Source organism: Anser brachyrhynchus, assembly GCF_964034855.1.
Source record: "Anser brachyrhynchus genome assembly, chromosome: 1".
Lineage (NCBI taxonomy): Eukaryota > Metazoa > Chordata > Aves > Anseriformes > Anatidae > Anser > Anser brachyrhynchus.
The window spans coordinates 64,425,799-64,443,441 of NC_137694.1; the positions used below are offsets into that span (position 1 = coordinate 64,425,799).

Consider the following 17,643-nt stretch of genomic DNA (forward strand, 5'->3'; position numbering starts at 1 on the left):
TCACCATTGCATGCGTTCATCTTTCTTGTAGTTAGGTGATCCCCACCAAACTTATTCAAATTCTTATGGATGCACCCTAAAGGTTAACAAGGGGTTGGTTTGGAGGAAGGACTAGTCCCCATTTTACCAGACAAAGGGGTCTGTACCCACATAAACTCTGGTCTTCACTGTCTACGTGTATGAAAATATTTATTACAAATGCTGGCCCAAATCAGTCTTTTAACAAAGCCTCCTAACTCCTTTTTTCACCTTAACCAAAAGCACTATCTCACTGATGTTTGGCATCGCACCCTTGAGTCACTTACCACCTCCGGACAGGGAGAGGGTCCCGGGAGTCCCTGATCAAAACAGTCGGTGTATGTTGGAGTCCTGCAGATCCCTTCTCCCCGCTGGCAGCCAGCAAGACAATCTGGGCAAGGCTCTATGGCTGTCCCATCTGGGTCGCCAAAAGCTGTTGTCCGACAAAAGTTTGGATTCATTACCCGATGTGCAGTGAGCCAATCCACAGGCTAAGTCGAGATATTGTTTATTTCAGAATAGCGCAAGTCTGGGTACCAGGCGGTTTCCCACAAAACTGGCACCCGTTATGGCTTTCCAAGCCATTCTTTATATAATCCCTAATCAATACACTTATATGTTTGTACACTCCCCCAGGCTCCCATTGGTTACCTAATCAGCATCCTGCTGACATGCCAGAATCATTCTGCGCATCCTCAGAGAGGAAGGGTCTCTCGTTGGACCAGGGTCTCCCAGCTTAGGGGTGTGATTTTTACTATTATGATGAGGATAGTTCACGGATAGTTCGCATTACAGTACTCCTAATCTTTATTTTTCAGCCAACTATTCATATTATGTTAATTGGTGATGTATTCAAGGGCATAGCCAGGATGTTTCCCTCAAGAATGTCAACATAATGTTCTTCCTAATTAGCAGTTCCTCAGTTAATCATCCATTAGACATCTCCAAGGCCTGGGTCATCTTGTCCTTCCCTCAAAGTACTTATTTTATCTCTTTCACTTAAAACAGAGTTGACTAGCTACTGGTATCAGTTGCAAGAGGTTTTTCCTCCTTAGTCTTGACTGGTTGAGAAAGTTTTGATACAGTATTTTCCACGGAAAGTAGGACATTTTCGTTAACGTAAAACTTTTTGCCAAGGCACACTGACTACCCAAGATGGACTTGACAGGCAAAAGGACGTGACTGACAGAAATGGACACTTGGATGGATGTGGCCCAGAACTGCTTTTTTCGGGGCAGCGGAGGTACTTGTCTGAGGGCTGGGAGATCATAGCCCATCTGCTATGCACCAGCATTTTTCCAGGATTGTTAGCACTGGACCTACGCTCTGCCAGATCAGTGGGTGAAAAGCTGTTTGATCCAGACCTGATCCAGGCTCATGTTTGTATTTTATCAAATTAGTCAGCCTATAGATAGGTCACTGAATTTAAGCTAACCTTGTACCAGCTGCAAGAGAAAATCTGGATCGAGCAGCAAGCTTGGTACAAGTACCAAGTTAACTTCTCAAAAATGCTAGAATACACTTGCCCCAGTAGTGTGGCCACTCCTGGTCAGCACATAGGCATGGGTAGCTGGAGAATTGTGGGGACTCCAGACTTGGAGCCCTACAAGTGGACTCATTTGCTACATCCCCAGCTTTCAGCCTGACCTGGCACAGAGATATGAGTTTGGGTGATCCAGGTTGCAAGGAGTGCCCCCCATATTTTTGATTTTCCAGCTATTTTGGGTGAACCAGGTGCAAGCTAACATGCATATAGACATACGCTGTTCTTGCAGACATTTTTTAAGTCTAAATTTTATTCTGGCCCTAAACAGCTCCAGCCTTGGAAAACTTGACACTTTGCATTAAACAGCATCTTTGCTGCCCAACCAATGCTGCTCACGCTGGAGCTCTGTGGCTGCGAGCACTGTTTTGGGGCAGAAAGAGCAACTCTCTGCTTGTTTTTGCCGCATCTGACTGCGTGAGGCAGGAACAGCCCAAACGTCATGCCAAGGGTGCTTTTTGCCATCAATTATTCCCCATTAGAGAAGTGTGAGCACAGTCATTTAGTTTAACAGGGATGAACTGCCTTTCAAGCTTTTTCCCCTGCAGCAACAGCCCTGCCTGCGAGCTGCATTTCAAATGACTTTGGCTTTTTCTCTCAGCGTGTTTCCTCAGCTCAGGCTACAGGGCTGGAGCAGCTTTGGCTGGGAGCGTGGAAAGCATGTTGGTTCTGGGAACTTGTGTTTGGGGCTGGGGCTAGAAAGCTTGTGGGGGACTTTAAAACCAAGAGATTCAAATGTTTGCTTTCAGCATTTGGATCTGACAGCAGACAGCATCTTTCTCCGGGCTGCGCTCTGTGATCCTGAAGGTGCAGCAGCAGGAAAGCATGTACTTTAGTTAGGTGATGTGTGCAAGGGTTAAACTCACTTGAGAGCAGCTTGAACATGAGGGTTAGTTTTTATGGAGGAAAAGGGAATCGTCTGAAATAAGTGCTGGAAATCAAGAAGGAGGTTTGCAGCCCAGAAAGAGCCTCCGGGGTGAAATGTCAAAGCCAAGTGCATTTTCTGGTCTCAGTATAGTTTTGAGATAATCCCTTTCGTTGCATTAACAGCCCCTGAATGGAGCAATATTTCTTCCATGCTTTGACAGGCTGCTTCCAGGCAGCCCTTTTCCTAGCTGCTATATATGCATGCATCTGGATTCTTATCTGAGCTGAGCTCCGGAGTAACTGCTCTCAGATCAGTGGGTTTACTCCAAGCTTGCATGCACATGACTGAGATTAAATCAGTTTTTAAAAAAGCAAACAAGTACCCCATGAGATATGGCATCCTCAAAATAAGCATTAAGGAGTGTAAGGAAGGCATCTTTTACATGTCTTTCTCCCACGTGAGTTTACCTTGGTTGGCCAGAAGAGGTTAGTGCCGCTGCCCTGGCTCCCAGGAGGCAGCTGAGCGCTAGGATCGCATCGTGCACCGTGCCTCCTTCCTGCAGCGCACAGCCTGCGCTGCCCACGCGCTCCTCGCTGGAGTGGAAAACTGTGCTGTGCGAGCTCACAGTTCGGAAAATACAGTAAAATGTGTGACTAAAACACGCCTCGGCTTTCAGAAGCGTTTTGCAGCAGTAGGTCTCCACGCACTTCCCAGAGGAGGTAAGATGGTTTCCAGCGCAGGCAGATTGCTGCAGCAGAGCACGCCAGCAATCCTGGGCTGCAGCGCTAACCACAGCGTGTCTCCGATGAGACACCATCACCAACAACCAAGTGCAGCGAAGCCATTCTTGACTTCTTAATGAAAAATGAGGTGCCAGATCCAAATCGGGGGAGAGGAATACGGCGTAAGTGTCATCGGTAACAGCTTCGGCTGGGGAAAGGAGCCATAATGGCCAAAGAAAAGGTTGAATTTGTGATCTAATTACTGAAGAAGTGTTTGCAAATATTAATTATCTGCTGTTTTGGCTTGTTTTAATTGGGCATTATGTGTAGCGCACTGTGGGAGATGGGGTCTGCGTGCCACCTCATTCCCATCTGTTTGTGCCTCCTCTCACTTCCTTGCAGGTGGAACAATATTAACAAGCTGCAGAAATTATGGACAAAAACCTGCCATTGCACAGCTCCCTGTGTGCCATCTGCCAGAAACACTTGTAAATGGTGCACAGAGTTTGCCTACCAAGTGCAGCCCTGCCCTCATTGTAATTCAGGACCGTACTAAGGTACCACTTCAGTACAGTACGAGTCCAAAACCTGAGGAATTATGAAACTGGGGGGTCTGTGTGCCAAGCAGGAACCTCTTGTGGGAGCTCTCCTGCAGCATCATTGAATTTCTGAAGCCACAGGTTCTCCTGTAATAAGTATTCTCATTGTGAGCCCATGCTAAAACATACTGTGTTACCTGGTCCTGCCTTGAATCTGACCCCAGGGCTGATCTGTCACGGACTTTGCACAGTGGGGGACAGTTGCTGTAGGAAGTTGTTTCCTATTCTACGGAAGAAGAACAAAAAAAACATTAGCAGTTTAACAATAATCCAGTGGAAAATATACTTAAAAATAATAACGGGTTGGGGATTTTGCTTGTTTTCCATTGCTTTGTTTTGACTACATATTACATTAGAAAGGTGCTGGTGTGATGGGATGACAATGCCAGGACAAAAGCCTTTCAAAGAGAAATGGCTCCCTTACCTCCCTAGGAAATGCTACAGTTAACAAAAAATCCTCACCTCAAACAAATTCTACAGCTACCTATGCAGATAGCCATGAAGATGTCTAGAATGTAGTATTCCAATACTTTTTTTTAGGTGGGAAATGGGTCTCTGATGAAAAGTGCTTTTGAGACTTTTTATTTTTTTATCCTTAAATGCATGTGAGTAAAATCTGATTTCCCAGAGAGCTAGCACTAACTTTTCTTATGGAGTTGCGTCCCCTGACACTCTGAGGAGAAAAGCTAACGTATTTGAAGCAATGTATGTGTTTGTAGGTGATGGTAGGGTCATGGCAGAGTTAACCACATAGGAATTGTCTTAGAGTCACTTGGCAAGTTACTTTAATCAGGTAAGTGCAGTCTCACCTGTATGTGCTCTTCCTACCACCACACCTCTGCCTGGAGTGCTACCAGCTTGCTTAAAACTCATAGGATGAGTGATCCTGGGCTGTTGAGATCCAGCAGCCATCTGGGCTTATTCCCTTATGCAATACTCCATCATAGCAAGCTTGGTGCTTTACTGTTGCAAAACTTTATGGCCTCTGTGCCGAAGCTAATTTCTGTATCAGGATTGTTTAGTCTAGTGTGAAACAAGCGGGTTGTAGAGTAATAGTAGTTAGTGGGGAAATGAAACAGTAGTAACATAATTATGGTTCTTTGGAGGGATGCGTAGCACATTGATGTGGACACCTTTTTGTTTTGTTCAGCCCAGAAAAGTGGATCTGGGGGAGTGGTCTGGATTTGCCCCAGTTTCACCGTAATTTTTGGTGTCAGGGTAGAAAAGTAAAGAGAGATGCCAAAAGTACTAAGTATAATAGATTTGGGCAAGTTGCATACAGGTGTTGTTTTGCAAACAATTTGTGGCATAGAAATCGCAAATGCAAATGCTTCCCTGGCAGCAAAGGAAGTGTGAGTGCTTTCTGTAACTTCAGAGTCTGCAAGAGACCTGCAGTCAGGAAGGTTACATCCACCCTCAGCCAGAGGATGGGGCTGAAATGGCCATGTCATAGAAAAAGCCATGCGGAGATGCAGCTCTACCTGACATCTGCTCTGAAGGGTCTCTGACAAGGCAATGCAGCCACATCTTCTCCAGCCTTTCCTTGATGATCTGAGACAGGGAATGGTCTGAAGTTTTAAGCCAAACTTAGCAGATTCCGAAAATAAAAGTATTTACCTACTTCACACTCTCTCACCCTTTTCCAGCTTCCTTCCTTCCAATCCCCCACAGTGTCCATACTTGCTGAATCCTGTAGTTTTGCTGCCTTGCTGAGCATGGATTCAGAGACTGTCTTTGGATTAATTACCTGTTGATTTCATGTGGGCTTTTCAGCAAGATGGGTTGCTTTCCTTCTGTATTCCTGTCTTGTGACCCCTGGACTGTGATTTTGGTACTTGGTTTGCCAGTCCCACCTCTGCCTGTCAGCAGAGCAAACTGCTTCATTCCCACACGTTTTGGGTCCTTGCTTTGTAAAATGAGGAACATTGCAGAATGTCTCCCTTGCAAAGTGCTTTGGGAACTCACGATGGAAAGTGCCATTTAGGAGCTGGGCACTGCTACGTACCTGCACTACAGCACTGTCTGTGTAGCTCAGAGGGGAATCGCAGTCCAAGATGAACCCTTATTTCTCTGTAGTATCCAGCATCAGTGTGCAACTACTGTGGAAGTGTGGCAGATGTCAGAAAATATCCCCTGGAAGCAGCACCTTTCCGCTGGCTGTGCAGCGTGGCGCTGGCTGTGCTGCTAAGGCTGAAATTCCCAGCAGCTGGGGCAGGGCTTGATATAAATACCAAGACACTGACGTTTGCATATTTTGCTTTCTGGACGCATTCACCACTCTATTTGAAAAGGCCTGTTCTTAAATAAGTGAAGGTGTAGGGAATGTCCTTTGAAAACAGCTTTGTGCTAAAGCAATTAAATAATGTTTATGTCAGATAATTAATTCCAAGGGAAGGATTAAATTGCTGAAAGGCTAAATAACAGAGTGAAAACAGTCTGCAGGTTTTTGAGGCATTTCTTATTGGAAAGGGAGGGCTTATTACTGAGATTAGCTTTTCAGAGGTTTTAAAGTAGGGTTCAACAGCTATAAAGGCTGGGTTGTTTGGCACCAGCATCTCAGTTTGTAGCTCTAAATGTCTGCTTGCAATTAATGTAGGTGCAATAAACATATGTGTGCAAAAGAATTCATGGAAAAAAACGGTGCAAGTGCCATAAGAAATGGGTTGCAGCAAAATGCAAGCATAGCTAAGTGAAAATAAAGATTGATAACCACTTCTAAAAATGGGAAAACTGTAAACTAATGAAAAAGTTTTGACTGATCACTAGAACGGATGTTTTGTCTAAATTTGTCCCCTATGTCTGTACCTCTCTCAGGGTCCTATGTGACACTTGTACCTTGCCAGAGATGGCACCGCTGCCTGGTGCTGATCAGTTCATACAACAGAGGCCGTACAAGCTGATCAGCATGTGAAAGCTTGCTCAGGAAGAGCAAAAATTATTGTCCCTCTCCATTTAGCATTTTTGCTGTGTGGAACATCGTGCCTGGCTCTTCATGGGGGCAGAGAAACTGTGCAGGGAAGCACGTTCACAGCTCCTTGAAGATGGCACATTTTTCCTTTTCTGATTTCCATGTAAACTTTTGCCATATCACACGCTTGCTTGCGATGTTACCTCTGACTGGGGAACTGTGTTCTTCGTTTTCCTTCCCTTGTAGCAGTCTCGCCAGGAAGCTGCTCAGGCCTCTATGTACAGTCCACAAAAGCATGCAGAGCTCCGGCTAGAGCGGGTGCGAGCTCTGCTGCCAGCCTCCCTGGGCCCAGGTGTGGGATTCGGCTGGGATTCAAGGAGTGCCAGTGCCTGGGAAGGCTGCTCTTCCGTCCCAGTGTATCCATTGTCCCTAAGTATTTTTCCAGATCCTTCTGCTCTCTCTTTTCTTCAGAGGGGGCTGCTGGGACAAAGATAGCTTTTCAGCCTGAAGCTAAATCTTTATCTAGTGAGGGTATATCAAGCTGTAGTCCAATATGTGGTACTTTGCATTAAATAGTTGCAGATAAGCTAATGAAATCTGTCAGGCAATAGAAATGGAAGTTTGTAAAAAACGCTAAGCAAAATTAACAGTATATGAAGTACAGCAACCGAAAGCGCTCAATTTCCAATTCATTGGGGGGTCACTGGAAGAATAAACAATTTCAATTGAGAAATAATTATTGAATTGGTTTAAAATTATACTACAGGACTAAGACTTCAGTTCAAAACGCAGTTCACCTCACAGAGACTCCTCAGTGGTTACGTGTGGAGGGGCAGGAAGGCCCAGGGGGCTGGCAGCTGGGGACCACGGGCGAGCAAGCTCTGCTGACCAGTTTCTGCTCAGGTTATCTTGTAGCAATCACATGTATCAAATGAAAAACCTCGTCATTGCTACTGCTCCCCTCGTTGTTGTTAATACCATTGTTTTCCAGGATTTTAATAAATTAAAAAAATACACAGCTGCAGTTTGAGGTTGAAGTGCAGTAGTTCGCTGCCCGGGAGCCGTGCGTGAATTCATGGTCACTGGCTGTATCAGCTGAGAGCTGACCTGCAGTTACGCTGCTGTCAGCGTGAATCCCTGCCCGCATTACCTGCCGTCAGCAAGCCTTTTGGAGCACACGGACATGATGGGCATGGCTGGTGTCGGTACCAGGGTGGGAGAACCCAGCCCTCGCAGAGGCAGCGGGGTCACCCGGCGGTGTCCTCCCTTGTCCTTTACCAGACTGGGACCACATGCGGCTTGTGGGGGACCACAAAATATGAATGACCCCAGATCAGTTCCCATAAAGTCCTGGCATGGGGAGAGGGAGCAGCGAGCCGTAGGCAAGACCCCAGCATGGGCTCCTACCTCTTGAGGTGGCCCTTGACAGCCCTTCCTGCCGCAGCTTTGGGCAAAACCCTTGCTCCCCCTCCTCATTTTCACCATTTCCAGACCAGCATTAATAGCAACCACCAGTGGGGTCGTTCAGAGAATTCATTGTGCTGTAATGCTTTTCACTTGCAAACCGCTTTGGTAGCACTCAGTATTACTATTATTACATTATGCTTCCCTAGCTTTCTGTTCGGAAAAGCAGCTGCCTTCCGCAGAGTGGGGTAAGCTACCATTATGCCGTGTGGTATTATGTACACTGCTATACTTCTGGCATCTGGGTCTGTCATTTAGATTAATTGGGAAATTGTGTAGTGACTTGAGGAAAAACGCTGTTGAATTTGAGTTTGTTATCCTGGAAAACATAATTAGTCAAAGAAAACCCAAAACTTTAATCGTGTAATAAATGCAATACCGAATGGCCTTGTATCTAACCAGAGTAATGGAATATAACTGTACCTTTTCCATTTTTTCTTCTTTTTTTTTTTCCAGTATGGGGTACTGCATCCTTTTTGTCCATGGTCTAAAGAAGCTGTCTACATGGTTAAATAAGTGGAGAATTACTGTTTTGACTCTCTTTGCTTTGCTGCTGCTGCTATTCTCTTGGAAGACCGTGAAACAGAATGAAATCTGGCTCTCAAGAGAGTCCCTTTTCAGGTATGAGCAACCATGTGAAAATACTTGTATTTTTGTATTGTTTCTAATAAGTTGTACTTGTTTGTTGCATGGAGTAAATAGTTTGCTTTAGCTCAAGGACTGGTCCTGCTATTAATGCACTGGTGTGAGTAATATTTTTATTTTAATGTATTGAAAAAAAAAAACCACAAAAAAACAGAACAAGACAAAAAAAAAACACCGTCATCTACTTTCTGTTTTCTGGCAACTGCAGAAACTGGTGTCAGCACTTTATATGTCTATGCACAAACTTTGGTTCTAGCAACAGCATTTTAAAGACACTCTGTTTTTAAATAACTTGAGTTCTGTAGATTTACCAATAATGTAACGCTTTCTTTTTAAAGACATAGCAGAATTTTGCTGCAACCCTACAAAACACCGTAGTAACACTATTGAATATATCGAATTTTCTTTAGCAATGTTTTTAACGACAAAAATGAAATGCAACAAAGTGCCAAGCTTAATGTACCATATTTCATTTTATTTGATTACTCTTTGCCAAACGGCTCTCTTTACAACCTCATTTATATATATTTTTTGCATTGAAACAGACTGTTTCATTTTGTGTTTTTTTAGGAAATGTATTGCATTTGCCTCCAGCTGCTTTCAGCAGTTGTCTAATTGTGAGGTAATTGTAGAAACACAGGTGATTTGCACCCTGGTTGCTTAGCTTTATTTTCTAACTTATTGGCCAGAGCAAAGTTTAATTTACTCGGCACTGAAGAGTATGAAATTACTTTTTATGTGTGCTCTTCAGTCTTCAGGACACACTGTTGAAGTGGTTGGAGCTCTGTTAGTAGGAATTAAAAAAAAGTAAAATCTGGAGCAGGGTTTTCTTCACTCCAGCATGATTCATTGTCCCTCTCCCTGAAGCGCTGTTTGCTGTTTAAACACCAGCAGCCATGGTGACCGGTCTGGGCTCTCGCAGCTCCGTGCTGAACGTGGTCCCAGTCCAAGCCGTTAGGCCTTGGTTCCAGTCTACCACGTGAGCGGTGGCCGCTCGCAGGGAAGGCGGGCAGCTTTCCGAGTTGGATGACTCTTGTTGAAAGGGGGGTGGGAAGATGGCGATTCCGTACGTCGCGTTTCAGGCATCGTCTGGTGTCACGTAGCGCACAATCGTGGTCACCTGGGTTTAAGAGAGGTGAAGTCAAACTGGAGGAGGAGAGGAGGCATCTCGTACTAGGGAGCACTCTTGGGATGGTACGGTGTGTCCAGGGGGTCTGTCACAGAAGAGAAAGCAAAGGTTTCGTCTGCCTAATTGGGTGCAAATAGACATGTCTATCCTGTATCCATTCAAAGCAGGGTGGCCTTCTGCAAGGCAGATCAAATTCAGAGACCGTGCCACCGCCTCAGTGCAGTACTGAGCCAGAGCTAATGCACCTTGCCCTGAGCTGGGGATTTGGTGGCTGGGGTCGAGCCGGCTTGCTCTTCAGCTCAGCTCGTTTGGGGATGATTCTAGGAGGGAGATCTGCCCTGGACTTTTGAGGAGAAGGCAAGAACGTAGGTGTGCTCCTGCTGGGTCACCTGGTACGGTGTCCTGTCTCTGAGAGCAATCAGCTGCAGATGTCTAGAAAAGCAGCGTAAGAACAGGAGCAGCAGCAGCGATGCTTCCTTCAGTCCTTTCCCAGCTTGCAGTAATCTCCAGTTATAGACTTCCTGAGTCAGGAGTCATATGCTTTTTCGTATTCAACAGCCACCGATAGACTTTTCTTCCATTAATGTCTCTGACTGCTTTTTCAAATCTATTTATAGTTTTGGCTTCCATAGCATCCTGTGCACTGGGCTCCATAGTTAAATTACACAGCATGCACAAGAAGCCTTCCCTTCTCTGAGCTGTGACCATTCTGATTATCTTGCTTGGTGTCCCCTAGTCATGGTGTTTCGAGTGAGTAGGGAGTAACCCATCAGCTTGGTACTTTTCCTGTGCTTTTCATGCCTCTACAGCCCAGCCTCTCCCCTGTTCCCTCACACAGGGCTGCCTCTCTTTTGTGCTGGAGTCTGCTGGTTTTGAATTCTCTGTATGTAGGAGCTGCTCTGCTTCCATATCAGTGACTTCTAATCCATCTTGTCACTCGTTGCTGGATGCTTTCAAACTCTAACCTGTCCTTTTGAGAAGGAGACCAGAACCACGTACACCTTTCAGGAAACATCTGCAGCACAGTAGCATAGGGTTGTTTTCTGGTTGTTGCTCTCTACTCCTTTCCTATTAATTCCTAATCTTCCACTTATCTTTTCTGACCACTCTTAAGCACTGGCTGATATTTTAACAGCACTGTCCACGTGAACTCCAAGATACCTGTTGTGAGTGGAAATGTGTGATCTACAGACACCAGTCTGAACTTGTGCCTGTACCAGAACTGCATTGCATCTGCCACTTTTTTGTCCAGCCTTCAATCCTGTGAGATCCTTCTGCAAGATTTTGTAGTTCCCTTTAATTCCTGCAGCATGATTCATGTTGTTGTCATCAGCAAATGTGTTGCCTCCCTGTTTGCTCCCTTTTCCAGATCCTTTGTGAACATGTGAAGCAGCTCAAGTGCCAGTGCATGTCTCCTGGAAACCCTGTTTGTAGTCTTCTCCAATTATGAAAACTGTTCACATACTCGTGCTCTTTACTTGCTGTCTTTCAAGTAGGCATTGATTCATTCACAAGAGGGCCTTTCCTCTTATTCCATGATGCCTTTAAGAAATTGGAAGTCTTTGGTGAGGGATTTTATCAAAAGCCTTTTTGAACACTTAGGTGCGCAGCATTGGCATATGTGTTTGCAACCGACTAGGCTATATTTAGATTTTCATAAAAGCTTTCAGTGGCTTTAGTACCTTCTGCCTTTTGAGTCCATCAAAGAACAACAGATCCATCCCCCTAACTTCCTTCTGCAAAATGCAAGGTTAATTCTTCCCTGATGGATTAGTGCTATCCAGAAGTTTGCTAGGTCTAGTTTTATTACAATTTCTCCCAAATTACCTGAAGTGGAAATCACACTTGCTGGTCTGTTGCTCCCCATATCCTTTGGCTGGAGGCAGCTGACATCATGTTTGCCACCTCCCTCTTCTCTAGTGCTGAGGCTCATTTAAATGATAGGTTGCATACTGCAGCTAATAGCAGCTTCACATTTGATTTCCTTTGGATACATACTGGCAGGCCCTATGGATTTGTAAGTGTTCTTGGGGTTGATTTGTTCTAAAGCTTCTTTTAGTGCCACTTTAGTCTGAGACAGTGCTTTGGACTTGCCCCTGTAATGAAGTTCACTTTTCCTGTAGTGAGCTTTTTTGCTGTGGCCTTTTCATCTTCAAGCATTACTTTTAGACCCCCATTGTATATTGGCCTCGGGGGATCTTTGGCAGGTTTCCTTTATCTGATGTATCTCATTATTAGCTTTGATGTTTTTAGCAAGTTTTTTCTTAAATTTCTTCTGGTCTTTCTTCCAGTTCTTTTGGATTTTTTTTTTAATTTCTTGTAGCCTTCTTTATTATGTTATTTAACCATGTTGGCCTTCTGTTGTCTTTTTAAGATCTCCTTTGAAAAGTGTTATTCATCTATTGAGAGTCTATAATATGGTGGGATGGGAAGGAACTATAAAAGAAGAACAGTATAGCAAGAAGATAATTTCATTCCAAGAGTGGGAGATCTTGTCTTTGGGGCAGAAGGAGGAGGCTGTATGTAGGATGAGGTGGAGAGGAGGAAAGGAGGGAGAAGTGGATGGAGGTATGTGCAACAGCAATAAATTAGAAATAACAGAGAAGGAAGAGGAGATAAGGAACAATAAAGCAGTATGAGAGAAAATAATAAGGAAACAGCAAATCTATAGATGGGGGAAAGGAGACATAAATCACCCTGCTTGGTCATTTCTCTGTGTGTGTGTGTTTAAGAAGTGTGTGCTGAGAGGATCCTTATTCACATTTTTAGTTTTCCATTCTTCTTCTTTTACTTACTGCTTTAATTAATTACTGATTTTTCCCTCCTAGTTTTTCCTCTTCACTTCTACTTTCAATTCCTCCGTTTGCTTAAATGTGTTTGTTCAGTGTCGATCTGTCTCAGTTTCCTTGGTTCTGTTACACATGCTTTTTCTACACTTTTTTTTGTCCCCAGGAGATGTAGATATATTAAACATGTTACCAGTTTTGTGATTTGAACCCCTTCTTGTCCCATTCTCAAGGCTTACCGTGCTTTGACATGATGCTGCCACTGTGTCAGCACCATCACCCTCTCTGCTAGTGGGCTGCCACAACTCTCAGTCTCCAGTGTGGGGTCCAAGTTTGCTAGATGCAGAAATCCCTTCGGGTCCTGGCTCCCTCAAGTGTGGGAGAGGATGAGGAAATGATGCATCTACACAAGCATGCATGCAAGGGCATGTGTGCAAGGACTAAACGAGAAGCAAATGAACCACAAGTATAAAAAGTGGCCAAATATATAGATACAGCCGTTTGAGGCAAATTATTCAAACAGATATCTAGAAGCTCCAAGCAGTTTGTCTGACTGTATTGGCAGGTGGGCAAGGAGAACTTGTTTGTTAAATACTTAAGGAATTGCCCTGTGGAGTGAATGTGCAAGCCAGGAGGTCAGGCTCCAACTGCAGTCAGCATTAATGCCTCAAGTCAGGGCAAGGGAGGTGTGGGCTGTAGGCTAACCTCTGCATCCGCTGTACCGACCTTTTCAGGGTTTGTGAAGCTGCCACGTTTCCTATTGCTCCTGGAAAGCGTTTGCGTGCACAGCCCACGTTTGTGACAGCGTCTGGAAGTGCAGTTGTAGCCAGCAAAGGAACTGTATAAGAGTGGCTCTTTCTTAGTCAGCAGTTCGCCCTCCCCAAGACAGGTCTGCTGACTTCAGTTATGTGCAAAAAAACCCCAAACAAATAAACAAAAAAACAACAAGCAGACAAAACCAAAAAGAAACAGGAAAAAACCAACAACAATCAGACAAACAACTCCAAAGGCGACATCTACTGCTGTGTGCTTTTGTTAATTTTGAAAGCCAGCTCAGCTGAGAAGGACAACTCCCATCGCATTTTGTGCATCTTCTATAGAACCGTTTGAAGAGTCCAACGCTGGCATCTGTGAAAATCAATGCAAGGGTAGGAGGCCAGGGAAGGCAGTTGTTTGTGTCATCCTGAGAACAGCTTGCTGTAGAGACCCTTTGTTGGTGATAATGACTCCCAAAGCAGAGGAGATCTCATCGGTCTCCCAGGGCTCCTCCTGATGCAGGAGAGGCCAAATTTCCTTGCAAACCGAGCACTTTTCACATGGAAATCACAGCAAATCAATGAACTCTCTGCCCTGCACAGAGCCACTTTGCAGAGTAGGACAGGCACCGAGGAAAACAATAGAGAGGATCACAGGAGACTTTCTCCAGCTCAAGTGGGATTTGGGTGAGGACAGCGTCTGAGGTTAGAAATGCCAATGGTATTTGGTTTCTCTGCATTAGGACTAACAGGCTTTCTCCTTTCCATGGGGAGGAAGTGTTACGTAAAGCGGTTTGCCTATTGTTTATTTTCCATTTATATCACTTACTGCTGTCGTGGAAGTCAGGAGGGAAGGAAATCCTCCTGAGAAGTGACGTTGGATTTCAGTGGACTTCTTTCTGGCTGGCTGGAGAGCGGTGTCCTAGGTTTTCAGAAGGGCACATTTGTGCTGGGCTGGGGAGGAGGGAAATAGGAGCATTTGGAAAACCGAGCTGGAAAAATAGATTGAAATTGTGAGAGGCTGGAGGCTTGCGGAAAGCAGAAATGGAAAGCCATTGTATTCTGCTTTGTTATTTATACTCCACCCTTTCCCTCTTGGCTTTCTTTATGGACATTATTGTTTCCTCTGTCAATGAGCAAACAGTGTTCTCAGCTGGTTGACAATCAATTAGCAGAAGTGTTTGCCTAAACTCTCCAAAAAAATCCACTCCACGTCCAGCGCGGTGTTTGCTACTGCCGCTGACAGTTCAGGGATGCCAAGCGGTTAGCCTCAGTCAGTGCTGTGTGTATTTGCAAAGCCAAACACCCCCCTTCTCGCCCATGCAAGGAGAATAAATAGGTCAGGGAGCGTGAGTGGTGTGGTGCAGAAGAGAGCATCGTAAAACCTCGAGCCCGAACTGGTTTCTGTCTTTCCTTTGTCACCCCCACCCCCAGCAGAAGCACACAGATGAAAGAGCTTTATTAGTGACGTTTTAATAAATGGGACCAGCAGGATTAATAATAAATTCTATTTAAAGGGAAACAGCCCAGAATTAAAATATTTAAACATATGCATCTTCGTGTTAGAACTGTATCTCATTAGGACTGCAGTACTTGTGCATATGTAATATACTTCTCACCATTAACTCAGTGTGCTCTGGTGCAGCAGGGGCTCTGTCAGAGCTAACAACTCATGGCACATAGCTCTGAGATAGTAACAGTTTTGAGTCCCTGTCTGCGCCTCTGCCTGTAACACTGTCACTGATGTAATGCAAACCTTTCTGTATAAGAATTAATATTCCAGTAATGCCCAGAGGTTGTAAGTGTGTAGTTAATAGCTCCCAAGGCCAATGGAAATTAACACAGCCATAGCAGTCACACATTACTTGCTGCTAGTGCAGTATATCTTTGTGAAAACTAATATAGAAAATCATTCTCTTAAGAATAGCATCAATTAACTGATTTAATTCAGCGATTAGTCACAAAATGTCTTATTCCTGTAGTGCTCCCAGTAAGTAATTTGGAAGTACCTGATGATTAGGAAGCCAACTGCAAGGTGTATTTTTGATTTCTGCAGGCAGACCGTGGCTGTGTTGTACTGAACTCTGCAAGGCAGCCGTGGGCGAAGCTTTGGAAGCTCTCACAAGCAGGCATTAGCAATGCTTGATACCACTGGCTGCAGATAACCAAAAAGACGTCGTATTTGCCACTAAGACTGACTCTCCAGTGCCATTTTAAAGTGAAATCCCCCACAAAGGGTTTTTTGGCATCTGTGGGTACATTCTCATCAATGTAGAGGCTGTGTGCGACCTCATCTTTTTGTGGTTAACTCCATTGCCCGTCATAGTTAAACAGCAGAGACACACAAGGCAGAGCAAAAAGGCCTGGGAATGTCCTAATCCCTGCGCTTCCTACTTGCGGTAGGAGGCTCAGGCCTGATGGGAGGAAAAAAGACAGCAGCTGGCAGGAATCTGCTTGTGAGCAAGGAGCAGTGCTATTTCTGCTTTTACGTGAACAGATTAATCCATCTTTATTTCCCATTACCTCAGAGAGTTCCTATTTATGTGCTGGAAAGGATTCCCCTGTTAAACAGAGTTGTGATTTCTCTGGGTTCTTGCAGGGGAAATATTTCCATGGTGTACGTGCTCCTGTGATTTCTTTCTATCTATAACCTTGAAACAGCATTTCCTCTGGCTGTGCAAGGTGTACCTTGTTTACTGTGCTCTCAGTTAAGTAAATAAGCATATGCTTGCTCTTCTCCTTTTGTCTTTGTGCTCTCATTATTAATTCCAAACGTTCAGTCCAAGCTGCATGGCAAGGAAGACGAAGGGGAGGGATGGGTCGGCTGTGCCGCCACATGTCCACAGTCACATAACACGAGAGCGTGTGACTTGCCAGCTAAGGGCAAGAGCCCCATTAGCCCTCACCTCCTGGTGGTGCTCTGCTCAGTGCTGTGCTGCGTATCTGTGCTAGCTGGGTGCTCAGAGTATGCTGTGCATCCCCTCTAGTGGCTGATGTGTATGGAAAACGTACCTTCCGTCTGGGACCTCCAGCTGACAGATTGAGATCAAGGTTTTCATAAGGCGCTTCATGACAGCCAAGCTTAAGCAGGGCTGGAGATGAGTGAGCCTGTTACAGCTATATTATAGAAAGTACTGCTTACTTTCCCTCCAAATATTAGGCTTTTTAGAGTCTTTCAGTGTAATAAATTATATTTTGAAACACCACAGTACCTGGCCACAGGGTGCGTTGTCATGTTGGTGCTAGAGATGCCCATGGTGGCCAAGGCCAGGTTGGGTGAATTGCTGCCACATATTTATGTCTAGTGGGGGCGTGTGGTGTGCCAGTGCACTGCACAGTTTGCATGTGTGGACCAAGCTTGGGATTGTAAAATGAATTGTGCTTGTTGGGGTACAGGAGCTAACAAGGCACTCGCAATATGATCAAACTTTCCTTAAAGAAGGAGCAATGAGAAAAAAATAGACCTCAGGGTATACCTGGTATAACCTGGCCAGCTAACGCCATCCTGCTTCTGTTCCTCTCTGCAGCTCAGGAGTGAAGACTCTGCCCCACAACGCCAAGGTGCACTACAACTATGCCAATTTTCTGAAAGACCAGGGCCGTAATGTTGAAGCGATCTACCACTACAAAACTGCTCTCAAGTAAGTTCCCTGAAGCCCTGGCTATGCTCAGGCTGTGCGGTGCAGCCCGCTGGCAGCGCATCCCTTCCCTGCAAGGTTTGCCTGCTCCTCGCCCCCCATTTCCTTCCCTGGAGGCAGCTCAGCTTTCTGAGGTTGGGAAGGTTCCTTGGCTCAGTGTTTGTGTCTCGTTAAAGGAAGGAGCCTGGCTTCCTTCCAGCTCCGCGTGCGCCCGTGTGTGTTTGTGTGTACACTTCAATATATGAGATATAAATGTTACCATAGCTACACATTGAGCAATGAGGTGTCATTTACTTGGCTGAATGTATGCTGGTAAGCAGGAGGTAGTTGTCATAAATGCATTTTCGGATTCCTGGGCCATTTATCTTAGTAAATTGTTAATGGTGCACGCCTGGAAAATGCCTGTGCTGTAGCCATCTGAAGTAGAGCAATAATAATAGTACTTACTACTTGTATTGAGGCTCCTGTCCACAGAGCTTTGCAACAACACTAAACTAATTGATGCTGACAATGCTCCTGTGCAGTAACAGGGTAAATATCATTACCATAGTTCTGCAAAGGGGGAAGC

At 45.0% G+C, this 17,643-nt stretch overlaps 1 protein-coding gene across 3 annotated transcripts in view; it reads left to right on the forward strand.

Moving 5' to 3' along the window:
• The window catches only part of TMTC1 (transmembrane O-mannosyltransferase targeting cadherins 1), a 153,205-nt gene that overhangs the window by 95,160 nt on the left and 40,402 nt on the right, over window positions 1–17,643 (forward strand). For all 3 annotated transcript variants that reach the window (XM_080578839.1, XM_080578840.1, XM_080578841.1), the window contains 2 exons: window positions 8,579–8,743; window positions 16,965–17,078. In XM_080578839.1, coding sequence (XP_080434965.1) covers window positions 8,579–8,743; window positions 16,965–17,078 — 279 coding nt within the window. The remainder of the gene's footprint in view (window positions 1–8,578; window positions 8,744–16,964; window positions 17,079–17,643) is intronic.